The 14570-nt window shown below is 39.3% G+C and overlaps 1 protein-coding gene and 1 pseudogene across 1 annotated transcript; one reads left to right on the top strand and one right to left on the bottom strand.

Moving 5' to 3' along the window:
• Positions 1-3247: 3247 nt before the first annotated feature.
• On the top strand, positions 3248-5025 carry LOC147504193 (cytochrome P450 89A2 pseudogene; annotated as a pseudogene).
• A 331-nt stretch (positions 5026-5356) lies between these two features.
• LOC147504192 (microtubule-associated protein TORTIFOLIA1-like) lies at positions 5357-11842 on the bottom strand. The gene is made up of 6 exons (XM_086557239.1): positions 10932-11842; positions 10439-10630; positions 8106-8211; positions 6938-7614; positions 5988-6863; positions 5357-5767 (listed from the first exon to the last, which is right to left on the bottom strand). Exons 1-6 carry the CDS (start codon positions 11652-11654, stop codon positions 5585-5587), a joined length of 2757 nt encoding a protein of 918 aa, XP_086413365.1. The 5' UTR covers positions 11655-11842; the 3' UTR covers positions 5357-5584.
• Positions 11843-14570: the final 2728 nt, after the last annotated feature.

Below are 14570 nucleotides of genomic sequence, written 5' to 3'. Positions count from 1 at the left end.
GAGGAAAAAACACAGCGAGAGTTTTAGAAAAAAAAAAAAAAAAGAGTTTTACTGAAAAGGTTTTGAACAAGGAAGATAGTCTTTTCGCACGACAGTCGACGTCGATCTTTCGGGGTATCGCTTTCGGGAAGCTGTTCGGTTTTAAAAACTGTGAGTAGATATTTTATGAACTTCTTTTATAAATAAAAATTTCTCGTTATTTGTTGGATACTGGAAAATGGTCTGTGCTCATACTGTGTTTTGATACAGTTTCGATTTTTTTTTGTCTTTATTCTATCTTTCTCTCCTCTGGTATAACTATTGAATTTGGTTATATGTTATAGGGGTGGGCAATGGGCCAGGTCGGGCTAGCCCGGCCCTAAAGTCAATATAGAGTCGGGTCGGGCCGGGTCACAAGTCTAAATCTCAAGCCCTGACCCTACCCTAAGCCCTCTTTAAAGGCTTTAAAGCCGGGTTTTAGGGTCGGGTTTTAGGACCGGGCCTATATATTTTCTTCGTTTTACAAATGCCATTTTTCAGACAAAGGTTGTTTTTTTTGTTTCTGTGTTACAAATGTCTGCTCTGTATTTCGTTTTAATGGTGTGGACGAAAACCTTTAGTTCTAGACTTGGCTTGCATGTGAATAAAAATATAATTTATAAGAAGTAAGTGGGAAAATAAATTGAGAATAATAAGTTCTAAACTTTGATTTAATGATCAAAGGAATAAAGTCTTATTTTTTTTATTAGGCTAGTGCTCATTGTTCTTCATGGCTGCTAGATAGGTTGACAAGTTTTTGTTATATAAGACAAGTTATTGGAAGTACTCTTGGATGTAAGTGATAAATTACAAAGGACAATGTTATTTTAATTTAAAATATTTAACAAAAAGTTAGACAATTATGGTACGTGTATTTATAGTGAAAATGTAAAACTATAACTAGGGCTTGGTTAGGGCTGAATTAGGGTAAGGCCTATGTTTCAAAACCTTAGCCTTAGCCCCCGCCCTGAAGGCGCTTAGGGTCGTCATCGGCCCCCCTAAACTCTGTGAGGGCTTTAGTTGTGAGGGCTTTATAGGGCTTAGGGTCGGGTCGGTCAAGGTCGGGTTAGGGTCGTTAGGGCCAAATTCTCACCCCTAATATGTTAGCATAGAGATTTGATTAATAACTGAAACTCTGGATTGAATCTGCCGGAGCTCGGAACAGAGCGTTAATGGCGGCTTAAGTTAAACCAATAAATCGTTCTGATTATATATATATATTTTTTTTGTGAGTTGGACTATTGTGGTTGTGATTGGAACTGTTAGGGTTATACTTGGTGATAATTGGTTGTTGGTGTCGCGAGAGGAAGCTGTTGAAGCTCTGGAGGAGCAGTAATGGCGCCCAAACCAAACCAAACTGTCCTGCGTTTTTGTTGTTTGAATTAGTGTTTTTGCTTGGATTTTTGTTGTGAGATTGTTGTTGGGTTGAGGTGGATGTGTTGGTGGTTGATTGGGTGCTGGAGAGGGGACGATTGGAGCTTTATGGTGTAGGTCGCGACTTTTTACAGTATAATAGAATCATGAATTTTTGGTATAGGTACATGGGGTTTTTCTCCATGAACCAAACCGCTGGGTTTTTGTTAGATATGGATGGCCGGTGGTGGCTGTATAGGCGGTGGAAGCGCTGGTGGAAGTTTTGTGAGGAAGGAGATGAACAGTACATTTCGATTTGGGCTTGGGCCAAATCGTGGTGGGCTTATATATTTTAACTTTTGGGTTTTTATTTTTATTTTTTATTTAAGTTTAGACTATGGGCTTTAGGTTTTGGGCTTTTGGGGTTAGATAAGTTTAGACTGGTTGACTGCTATTGACCCTTGGCAGGTCGACTTTGACTTTGACTTTGACTAGAGTTGACTTTTGACTAGAGTTGACTTTGACCAGTTAACCCAATTTGATCTTTTAACTCGAATTATGATTCGGTCTATTAGGATAGGTCTAGGGCTATTAGCATGCTTGGCTTTAGGCTAAGACCTTTCTATATATACGTGTGTATGTGTATTAACTACTATGTGATTTTTGCAGTATTTTATGATATGCAACGTTATGACACTTAGACATCCATATAATTAATAACGCGTAAACTAATAATACTTGAATCAAAATACCCTTTCGTTCTCTGAAATAATATATGCAATAAAGTTCTATAATGCGTAAACAAAACTTACCGCACTCTTTTAGAATTCTCTACGCCTTAAGTTTTGGAATTGAGTTTTATGATTGCTGTTGTCATATATTAGGTGGGCATTTATTGAATGTGCCATAAATGACCCGTTAGCGTTATATAGGGGTATTCATTGAATGTGCCATGAATGACCGTGATTGTTTGACCGCCTTGCCTGAGAGGAACTAAGGTATTCGCCTTGCGGGTTAGTGGTATTAATTTGATTATGCGAGTGTCTGGGTTTTATTTTGAATAACTATAGGATATCTACATATGTTATATAGAAGTTCTAACTCTCTTTTGCAGGAGGGTAAGACTAAATAACATTTTGTACAGGGACGCGGTCCTATCCTTATACAGCAGTAGATATCGGTAAGTTTTAATTTAATGACTTAGTTATTAAAACAAGTTATTATAATGAATTAATAAAATAGAAGTCTTGCTTGGAAAGAAACTATGCCGGTTAAAATGACGGAACTACCTATCTTCCAAGCTGAGAATGATTAAGTTAGGATATATTTAAAGTGATGGTTTGATAAGTAAAGACTGGAAATGGTTATATGTGGTTAGTCTACTCATACCAGCAAATCCCATTTTGCTGACCCATGTTTGCTTTGTTTTGGCAACGTGGGTGTGTTCTTGGGAACATAGGTGGAAGGCAGTGGAACCGTGGCGTGTGATTTGGATTCTTGCCTGGAGCAATCCGGGAGGTTATTTTATTAGGTCTAATCTTTTGAAAGTATGTAATAACGTAGTTTTCTTTTCATATGACATGAAAAATACGATGTTGAAGACCTGTTATTCTTAGAGTGGTTTGATGTTTTATTGGGACGGAAGATAGACTTTTTATAAAGTAATAAAGAGAATTTTTGGAGATTATTTTTGTTGTTAAAATTCTTTTATGATGTGGGTTTTCGGTTTTGGCATGTGTAGTATCTACCCCGTCATAGCCTGGGTTTTTAGACAATTGAATATAGTGATGTTTGAGATATTTATATTTCAAATATTTATTTTTTAATTGTTTAGAAGTAGTCTCTCTCCTAGGTTTCTCTTAAAATCTCTACTTGATCTTCTCCGTACCGTAGTAAAGCACAACTCCCACCAGGCCCTCCCATCGTCCCATTCATAACAGCAGTTCAATGGATTGGCAAGTCCATTTCTGATGTCGAACGAACTCTGCGGCACCTCAGTTCCAAGTATGGTCCCATAATTTCCCTCGGAATGAATAACAGTAAACCTCTCATCTTCATTACCACACATGATCTTTCCTACCAATCCCTCGTCACTCGTGGGGCTATCTTCGCTGATCGCCCTCCTGCTCCCCCAGCATCTCGCTACTTGAGCAATGACCAACATACCATTTCCGCAGCTCCATACGGTCCACTAAGGCATCTCCTTCGTCGAAACCTCACTTTTGGAGTTCTCCAATCATCTCGAGTCAATTCCTATGCTCACACCCGTAAATCGGTACTACAAAACCTTAAGAACAAGCTCAAAAAAGAGGCTGCGGCAACTGGAGCTGGAGGTTCCATTTGTGTAGGGCTTCATTTCCAGTACGCCATATTCTGCTTGCTTGTGATCATATGTTTTGGGGATGACAAACTTGATGAAAAAACAATGGGAGATATTGAAAAGGTTCAGAGAGATCTCCCAGCTTACCAGCTTCAATGTCCTCAATATATTCCCTAGAAAACTTAGTAAAATTTTGTTCAGCAAAAGGTGGAGCGGACTCGAAAAGCAACGAAGGAATCAAGAAAGTGTACTTCTTCCTCTCATACGAGCTCGTAAAGTAAAGAGGTCCTCCTCCCCGCCACTCGCTGACTCGCTGTTGAAGTTTATGTGGATACTCTTCTAGATCTCCGTTTACCAGAAGGAGGGAGGAAGCTAAGTGAGCGAGAAATAGTGGGTTTGTGTTCAGAGCTTCTAAACGCGGGTACGGATACTACAGCCACAACGTTGGAGTGGATCATGGCTAATCTGGTCAAACATCAAGATATCCAACTCAAATTATTTGAGGAGATCAAGGGGGTCGTCCAGGCATCCTCAAAAAGCGGTAGTGAGATGACGATCCAAGTAGAGGATATACAGAAGATGCCGTACTTAAAAGCTGTTGTTTTGGAAGGGCTGAGAAGGCATCCACCTGGCCACTTCGTATTGCCACATGCAGTTACCGAGGACACAATGCTGGAGGGCTACGTCGTACCAAAAGATGCTATTGTGCACTTCATGATAGGGGAGATGGCTATGGACTCAAAGGTATGGGACAATCCCATGGAATTTAAGCCAGAGCGATTTCTTAGCAGCAGCAGTAATAAAAAGAACGGGGAAATAGCAGCAGCACTTGATATAGCTGGGAGTAGGGACATTAAAATCATGCCTTTTGGTGCTGGGAGGAGAATTTGCCCTGGTCTTGGGTTGGCCATGCTGCACTTGGAGTATTTTGTCGCCAATTTGGTAATGGAGTTTCAGTGGGCTTGTGAGGTTGGACATGAAGTGGATTTGTCGGAGAAGCAAGTGTTGACTGTTGTGATGAAGAAACCTTTGCGAGCTCGTCTGCTACTTCCGGGAGTCTGGATAATGTTCCACGAGTAACTAGTAAGTAAATAAGTAATAAGTTCATGTGAGTTACTTGTTCACTTAATGAACACAAGTTGGGATTTTGCCGTTGTTTGTTCCACACTTCTTTTAGAATGAAGGCTAAATTCACATTTGACTAAGCAATGGAATTTAAGCCAGAGAGTTTTCTTAGCAGCAGCAGTAGTCACATTTGCAGACATATCTACCTTCCAGAAAGCACATTGAAAAGCATATTTTTCAGTATAAGAGATTTTCCTTTAACATCGTAAGATGTTTGAATTAAAATCACCCATGAACTCTTGAGTGTCGCTCATGGACTAACAAAGACCTATTTGGCAACAACTTTAAACTCTAGCTTGGTTCTCTGATACAAGTCAAATAACTGTTTGGAGATGCTGTGCAATACAATTAATTGTAACAAATAACTGCACACGTATTGTTTTTAACTGCTAAAAAAATTGCAGACTTTTCTGGTGCGGCCGAATGTTACACCATTGCGCCAGTGCAGAGGCCTGAAAACTCTCTTTATCTTTCATATTCTGATCCAACCTTTACATGGAACACAATGGTTTGCAATACGGCTACGATGAATAACATCAATACAGAAAAAGTAAAGTTGTTCCATTTCCATTGCACAAGAGAACTTTGAACATTATATCCATGAAAGTTGTATATTTATATTTCATTTTAGCTTATACATTGATAATGCCAATCCAAGTCAGACCTGAAAGTATTTCAGAATCCTGAAGGGAAAAACCAGGCATGGAAAACAATACAAAAGATTACCTGCGAGAGTATTTGATTGCATTTGCATTGATTTTCAACATTTCATAAATCAAGTCCCCATGTGGAAGCTAATTGTGACATCAGTTGGTCCGGTGTTGCTCCTTCCCAGTCCTCAGGTGGGTCAATTGTTGAAGAAGCTTCGTGTAAACTCACCAGAAGATCTCTCTTGCTTTCAATTGCAATGCCTAGGAAATCAGGACCATTCTCTATCACAAGATCTACCAACTGCAAAGGCCAAAGGAAAAATGTGTGGAAAAAGTAAGCTCAATTAGTCATCTCAATAAAGAATTCTGCTGATACTACAAGGAAGGAGTTGACAAGTATGAAAACTTCTTTTGCCAGTTGGAACATATACATGTGCATTAACTGAGATAAGCATTGGTTATATTGGATGATGAAAAGACCCATTAAAAGAACGGGAGAAAGTGAGGGAAAATTTTCAAACCTGCTGAATCCAAGATAAACCAATATCAAACAAGTTTTGTTCCAATAGAAACAGCCCAATGACATTCAAAACATCACTGGCTATTTCATTAGAGAGCTGATCCCATATAGGCCCTGACCTATCCATCAGCTTCACAAGCAATAGTTCATCCCCTGTAGATAAAACTTCAGCATATGCTGTATCAATGTCGCCTACATGAAGCGCATCCATTGCATTACTCCATGAAGTCCATATTGGCCCCCGCTCCTGCCCTCCGTTGTCATCGCCCATTGCTTCTGCATTTAATTCGGGAATAGCCACTCTTTTTGAAACTCTAGTTGTGCCATTGTCTTCCCCAGCTACTCTAATAGCTTCTAAAGTAGCCTCATCCTTTGAAGCTTGCCATACACTTCTAGCAGACGGTCCCTCGCCAAACCTAATGGATCCTGGTCCTTTATCCCATGCTCTCCTGTTACTTACTTGGTCGTCATCGTGTTCAGTTCTAGGTGACCGTACATCACTCAGTGTACCACCTACAGCTCTTCTTGAGCTCATATTCCCATTTCTTGAATGTCCATAGGGATAGGAATCCCATGCTTCAGACATATCAGGCCTCCAAAGTGGATCTCTCCCCCTTATACCTTCAGATGTTGGGAACCTCTCCATAAAAGGAACCCGCCCATCACCACCACGGCCCAACTTGGTGCTAGAATAATCTGGTGGACCGTTATACTTGCTCAATGGCCGACTAGAGGATCCTTCAAATCCCGTCATAAAATTGCTACTTCTCCTACCTGATACAGACAAATCCCGTGCCATGTCCTCCACGACTCTCTCAAGACCCCGTACTCTGTTCTCCAGTGTTACCATGCTATCGTGGGACCCACCCATGAAGTCCTGTCATTAGGAAATGTGAGTTGGCAAAACATATTCTCAAAATCATGTTTTACCAGGATATAAGTATAACAGACCTGCAACATGTTCATAAGATGAGTTTGTTGTCGTTCCAGTTGAGCTAATTGCCTCTGGATGGCCAACCAATTTCCTTTGTTATTCATGAAGGATCCTTCAATATGACCATACCCGGTCCGGGCAACAGTAGAGTCCCTTTGGTTAGTTTGACCCCTGTCATCGACATCTGATGCTTTTGTTTTTGAATCTTTTCCCCTATATAGTCTCTGTTCGGCCCACTTATCCCGTGGGATATCATCTGCTCCTCTTTCGTGGTTATGAAACTTAACACTGGCTGATCCGTGAACACCATCTACCTCATCATTCCCATTACAACTTGATCTGCTCCCATTTTCCATATCATTTGCCTCTGGTTCATCCTCACCTTGTGAGTTAGAGGAGTTGAGACATTTTCGTGGGACCACCACTTCTACAGGCAAATCATCTGAACTCCTTGATGCAAGTTTCTGGAAAAAATCTGGGTTAAATTCTTTATCGCTCAAGGCGGGTGCTTTTTTCTTCAGTATCCCAACTGATTTGTCTGATATGCTACTACCCTTGGCTTTCGATAGAGAATCAGATGCAGAGGCAGAAGCAGTCGCCTCATCCTTCGCTGACTCCAATCTTGTGTTACTAGGAGTCATACTTCTAGGATCCAGCATCTCTTCTGGCTTAGCCAACTGTGATGCCTTTCCATCTGAAGAGTCATGATAAAACCAAATAAGCAAAATGTTGCAAAAACAGTACAAGGGGATGTCTCTGTCACTCGGATCACAAAGTTTAACTTTTCTGTTGAGATTTATAATCCCACATTGGGTACTTCAAACCTTGCATAACAATATAAAGATACTGGGGCCTCTCCACTCATTGCCAATTGGTTTCGAGTTGGATGCCCAAATTTAATATGGTATGACAGAAAGCTATTTCGCTTGACCAAAAGGACCATTCACTCCACGACACCCATTTAAAAATTTGTCCATGGATTATGCTCAAAATACGCCACAAGTGAGAGGGCGTGTTGAGATTTACAATCCCACAGTGGGTATTTATTGCCTTGCATAATAATATAAAAATCTTGGGGCCACTCCATACATTTCCAATTGGTTTTGAGTTGGATGCCCAAATTTAATATTTTCAACATACAGTTTACTTTTTATCCGACTGGTACAATTTAATTTACATACTCACCATGACATACAGAATTTGGGCTTTCGGAAACTTCATTCCCTCCCTTGTCTGCGATCTTCTTCCACAGCTGTAATGCCTCATTCAGGCTATCTCTTACGGGTTTCACCTAAAGAAAACAATATATAGTAAATTTATAGAGACTTAGGTGTAATGTACATATAACAACATGAGTAACACAACTTTGGAAAGACAAACTTGCAACAATGGAACATTCAGAACTAGAACAAAATGCGAGCGCCAACATTATCATCTGTAAAGAGTACTTAACCTAGGATGGCCGAAAGCCATCCACTGACTCTTCCATACACACTCACAAGGCTTGGTAACTACCGAATCTTGTGCTATGGATGTTCTCCATGCTAAAATTTGGCCCAATATAATGATAGATCTTACCAAGAACTTTGCCTAACTCAGTGCCTGATATTGATAGGCAATTATAAGCAAGACACGACTGACTCCTAATTCAAACACTAATACAAAAGTCAATCTCCTCTCACAAGTCCTGTCAATTTAGTATAGGTCTGAATGCAGATGCTTAGTAAAACAAGACGGGCCAACAAACACCACTTTTATAACTGTACTGTGGCAGAAATTAAGAGAAAATGATCATCCTACTGCTACAATTCTATAAATCTCATGCTCTGGAGTGACACAGGAGCACAAATGACATTAGTTAACTAGTATTTTATGTTAATTAGGATTAGCTATTATTTCTCTAATAATGGGCAAAGCATAAGTTGTTAATCTTCCAAAATAAAAGAGTGAAGATATTGGTGTTCAGAAAAATAACATTCTGTGCAGTTTTCTTGAAAAAAAACATGTCCAGATCTATCAAGGACAATCTTAAGAGGCAGTAAGACAAGAAAACGGACGTCATTTCACCTCTCATAAATAAACAGTAATTAAAAAAGGCAAGCAGTCACAGATCCATTTTATGATCAGTGAGCACTGTTTAAGATATACGTATATCAATGTATAGTTTCTGCTTTTAGCTTCTATCTCTCATGTCTCATCTTGTTTCTGAAAATGACACCAATACAACCTACGTAGTCAAAGGCCAAGCCTGGGTGCCGCCTGGGATATTTTTTTAGCCTACTGCCCTCACAGTACAGTGTTGCCTCAGCCTGCCCCACTCACCATAGGGTAGCATCGCTTGCATGTTTGCCGACCTTGTCACCTACCATACCGCCCCGCGAATGACTACATAGTTTAGGATGAAAGGCAAAAATTATAGTGAAAAAGTCTTCCCCGAGTCCCAAAATCCCTTTGTGACCCCTCCAATTTGTGTCTGTTTGTCATTTCTAAAAAGAACGAGTTAAAAAGGGTCTACGGTCAAGTCAAGGTTGACATGAGAGGGTACAAAAGTGTATCACCCAGTACAGTTGTATTATACCATACGTAATATATGTATTGTGTCTTGAACGTAATATAAATTACTGTATGTATCGTGTCTCAGGCACGCATAGATTTTTTTTTATCTTCTACGATGCGTTTCTTGATACTTATTGTCGCACGTACGAAATTGATAACGATGTTCATTACTATGTTACATGGACACACCATATTTCAACAATAATCCGTGTCAGACACACATGGACACATATTGTATGTGATATACCCCAATTTTATCTATGTCAAACACTTTGTATCCGTGTCAATGTAACTTAGGTTCATTACCGTTGACTGGATGAAGTCGTGTGGTACCTTCTTCCGTTTATTCGTAATTGGTTTCTTTCGAAAGAAAGATAATGGGACGTCTAATGGTAAAGCATGTTTCAGCTCCATTTATGTTTCCTATCATGTCGAATCTAGCCCTTCTAAAAGCGTAAGGCGCTATGAGGTTCACGACTTTATTAAGGGTGACATATTGAGGGGGATCCTTGAGCAGTTCTGCATGTGAGATTTCCTTTCAGAGTCTTTTGAGTTGCTGCCCTTATCCTTCTTATTGCTTTACACTTCCCTCAAAAATTTGGTCTAAGGATGGATGACGATCAAAATTTACCCACAGAAGGAGCAGATCCATGTCTTAAAATTTCATCAATCCTTTGTTGTATTTGTTTGAAGGAGAGTTTGAGGCTGACATCATGATGGTGATGTTGTAGTGGCTTGAAAGTCCAAAACATAGAAGGCTAAGCTATGTAAGTGTCTACGTTTTGACAAGTATTAGCGCAAGATTAATGATATAAATCTGGTCATCCTTCTACAATGTGCTATAAATGGTTTATACTCAATATAAGCTACAAATGATCTCATCAATTAACATATATATAAGAGAGAATGGTATGTTCAGTGCATGATAAATAACAAAAAGCAATCAGAGTTCATCAAGATACCTTATCAAAGCGACATGCCTCGAGTGCAGTTATTGTTGAAGTGGTGTCATCGGCAATCAAATGTCTTGAATGGGCCGCAAGGGCACTCAACGTTTCAGCTGCCGCCTTACGAGTTCCCCAATCACTACTTTGTAGACATTCATGGAGGACTTGCAGAAATGTTGGAAGGCTTTGGGGTGCAATTGCTCCAATCTACAACATATAAAATTCCAACATCTATAATTTACAAAACACAGACAACCTTTCCTTCAAAATTCTGAAATTAGCTCATTACTAACATTCCATCAACTTTTCCCACCAAATAACGTATAAAAAAAAACGAATTGGTATGAAACAAAACCAAATGGCAAACGATTCCATGTAGCATACCCATTGTAAACAATAGTCGATCACATTATAATTCTTCCTAAAACCCCAAATTCCAATCAACTCAACAATCAATCATATGAAACAAGCCCATTTCAAAAGCATAGACAGTAGAAAGAGTCCAAACCTGAGATAAACACGCAACAACAGGCAAAAGCGCAGACCTGGCAAGAAAATTCTGACTAGACAAATACTTGCAAATCCTAGGACAAAGTTTCTGAAAAGCAGAAACCTGTGGATTAATAGCACATTCCACCATTCTAGCCATACAAATAGCAGAACCAGCTTGAACAACTTTATTCTGTTCACCCATAGCTTCAAACAAAGGCTTAACAAACAAAGGAACCAAAGAGCCACCACCTACATTATCCCCACCCTTAAGATACTGCATTGAAAGAACACCAATAGCGTCCCGACAAGCGTCCCTGACACCGGAATCAGAGTCTTTAAGTTTACGAACAATGTGTGTAACAATTTTGGACAAGTGTGGGAGTGTTAAATCAGGATGACAAGTGGAAAGGAATGAGAGGAGACGTAAAGATTCTTTTTTGACAGCGGGTTTGGGATCGTTGGAAGCGTCGTAAAGAGAGTTGAGTAGCATTGGGATTGGTTCAGAAGAGAGGGTTTGGATTGTGGTTTCGAGGTCTTGGATGGCGATTTGGTGTGTGTCGCGGTCGGAGAGTTTGGAGAGGGATGTTAGGATTCGTTGTTTTAGTTCAATCATTGCGAAATGGGAGGAGAGTGTGGAGGATGTGGAGGAGGAGGAGAGTCTTGTTATTGGAATGGATTGGTGGTTTGTTGGTTTACTTGGTTTTGAAGGTTTATTATTATGAGAAACTTGTGAGCTCATTTTTTTAGTTTCTTGGTGAGAGAGAGAGAGATCTGATGAGTTGTTAGATGTATTCGATGAGTGAAAAAAGGGGTTTTTTAAGGTGAACTGTCAAGCGCGAGAAAATAAATGAGGTCGGGACTCGTAGTCGGGTGGGTTATGCGTGAGGGAAATGAATGTGGTTGCCAGTTGCCACCCCGTCAGAATCAAGTAGCCAACGCCCCAACGCACAAAGCCACCTTGTTGAGCCAAAAAGAACTTTTAGGGCTGTTCGTTAAATTTTAACTAAATGAAAGAAAATAAAATAAATAGAGTGGTCTACTACGGAAAGAAAATAAAATAAATAGTTTCAAAATTGTATCTGTTTTGTTATCAAAAAAATTGTGGAAAGAGAAAGAAAGTTGGTAACAGACATCATAATGATCATATTACCTAATAAATTTCTTTAAACTCATAGTTCTTGGGAAAAAAAAATTAGCATGACCTATCCCTTGGTAAGTGTATAATTTAAACCAAGTTTAACTCATGTTCATCATAAGAAATCAATCAAAAACCACTTTTTCTAAAAAAAAATTCGTTTTTCTTTTTATCTCTAACTATTACAAGCAAGTTCTATTAATTTATCCTACTCTATTACACAATCTGGGTTCATCACAAACCAACCACGTAGCTAAAAAACTGGACCCACGTCATTGGAGGTGACTAGGCGGTCGCCCCTTGGCTAGCCTACGGTCGCCTGCGCGGACGCCGCTTGACTCCGACCAAAGTCGATCGTCATCCGGCTACTTCTTCAACTCCTCTTTAGGTTCTTGGTTCCGCACCCTGATTTGTAAAAAAATAGATCAGTAACGAAATAACAGCGAAATAAAATGACGAAAAATAAATGAAATATAAATGAAATTGTGAAAAGGGTGATTCCTCCTTAGGTGCTCAACCAAGCTCTTCTCCTTCAATCCATGACGGCGGTGCCATTTGAAACTGTGTATTGTTATACTTTATTGTTATTTATTTTCTTGTATTTCAATCTTATTATTTTATCTTGTTTATTTCAATCAATCAATATTTTCTTGTTCTTCTTGTTTCAATATTTTATTCAATCATTTGCTTTCAATGTTTTGAGTCATTTCAATCTTCAACAACTTGTTTTTCAATGTTTTCATTCACAACTAAACTAGCTAAGTCCTAAACTAATAATCTACCTTCTTCTCTAAATTCCCAATCTCTCAACTCTAAACAATATAGGATGAACCTCAACTTCTTACAAATCTTTGAAGTATACTCACCACAATACACAGCTTCAAATACTAGACGAACCCAAGTTTCTGACGCACTTACTGACGATCATCGCGAACATGATGTTCAAGGTCAACCTGGCGGTAACGGACTAATCCCTCCTACTCCTTTTCAACACCCGATTGCACACGACCCTACTACTGTTCAACCAATATGCCAAATTATTCAGCACAAAGTTATTGCCTCTGGAGATTCTTCGTCATCTGTTGCGCATACTGTAAGTCATATGTCTCGAGAAAAACTTCTTAAAAAGTTCAAGAGTGTACGAAAACAGAACAACTACTATAAACGTCGTCTTAAACGAACCATTCCTCTTGAAGATGATATTGTATCTGTCACACCACAACGTCACACATGCTAACGACATAACAATGTGTGGGATCGTTTAAGTGGTGATCATGAGATTCACGATGTTCGCAACAATCATCAACGAGTTCCAAATAATGGGTGCAAAATTCCCCCACCTCCACCAAGAAACAGCTGACCCAACGGTCATGCTATCAGTAGGCAAAGTAATGCTACTACCTGTCAGACTGCACCCCAAGGTCTTACAAATTCTCAGCAAGTCTCGAGAAATTCGGGTAGAGAACAGAATAATGGTCGCACTCATGATCAAAACCGTCACTATAGAGAAACACCTCAGCGACGCGATTCTTATCATTCCGAATGATATCGTACTGAAGGCCCAACGTATTAGCCACAATCATCTCGACACAGTCACGATGAATCTTCGTTATTTTCTTCTCGTTCCGTTCGTTCCCATAGGCATCATCACAACTATGATTATGAGCCAGCTAATATGGATCTGATGACTCATCAGCATGGCAAAGAAATAATTAAAAAAGCTCTTATTGATAGTGATCCTTTTGAATCAACACTAGAGAATCTTGCAGTTGAAGATAGTATTTTGGACAAATTTTTTCTCGCCATCTAAAGGACTACTCACAACAAAGATTTCAAACAACCTGAGTTTGATCAATATGATGATGTCGAGAGATGTCTTATACTTCATGTGATTAATTTCACCAACAACCTGGTTTTATCGAGAGGTGATGATGCTTTGAAATGCAATCTTTTTCCTTCTATATTAAAAAGGGAAGCGTTGGTATATATGGTTAGCGAATTACCCCCGCGATCTATTCGTCGGTTCAAAGACTTAACCGAAAAGTTTTTGAAGCGTTTTCATCATAATCTAAAATGTCCAAATGGTGTCTGGGTTCTTTTCAACATCAAGCAACAATGCGATGAAACTCTCCGTAGTTTTGCTGCTCGTTTCCGCCAAGCTGCAGTTGAGATTTCCGAGCAGTCCGATATAATGGATTTCTCTAATTCTAGTGAAGTTCATGTTTGTTTCATGGCTTTATTCTTCCCAATTTTGTCCTTTTTCTCCTTTGTCCATAAGCTTACAATTTGTTTCAACATTAGCATACCCCACTTGCTCCAAATTATTACATCTCGTCTAGCTTATTTATATTAATTTCATCAAATTCATATACCCAACCATTCACTTTTCCCTTGTCATCTTGGTTTTTGTTTTAATACGTTCTCAATGTGTTTGTTCTATTATTTTTCGAATGCTACGCCCATAGTTTGAGAAATAGCAGTAGAGTTTTATTTTTTTTACCAATTCATTATCCAATCATG

The sequence above is a fragment of the Coptis chinensis genome, chromosome 4, assembly GCF_015680905.1.
Source record: "Coptis chinensis isolate HL-2020 chromosome 4, ASM1568090v1, whole genome shotgun sequence".
In the NCBI taxonomy this organism is placed as follows: domain Eukaryota; kingdom Viridiplantae; phylum Streptophyta; class Magnoliopsida; order Ranunculales; family Ranunculaceae; genus Coptis; species Coptis chinensis.
Note: the sequence above shows the minus strand (reverse complement) of the source record. Positions and strands in the feature narration are given on the sequence as shown.

Bases quoted from the DNA above. Each gene is read 5' to 3' on its own strand.
- LOC147504192 (XM_086557239.1), bottom strand. From the start codon at position 11,654: ATGAGCTCACAAGTTTCTCATAATAATAAACCTTCAAAACCAAGTAAA. The intron at 10,631-10,931 runs GTTTGGACTCTT...TATATGTTGTAG, and splicing joins TTGTTGCGTGTTTATCTCAG to ATTGGAGCAATTGCACCCCA. The intron at 6,864-6,937 runs GTCTGTTATACT...TCCTAATGACAG, and splicing joins ATCTTATGAACATGTTGCAG to GACTTCATGGGTGGGTCCCA.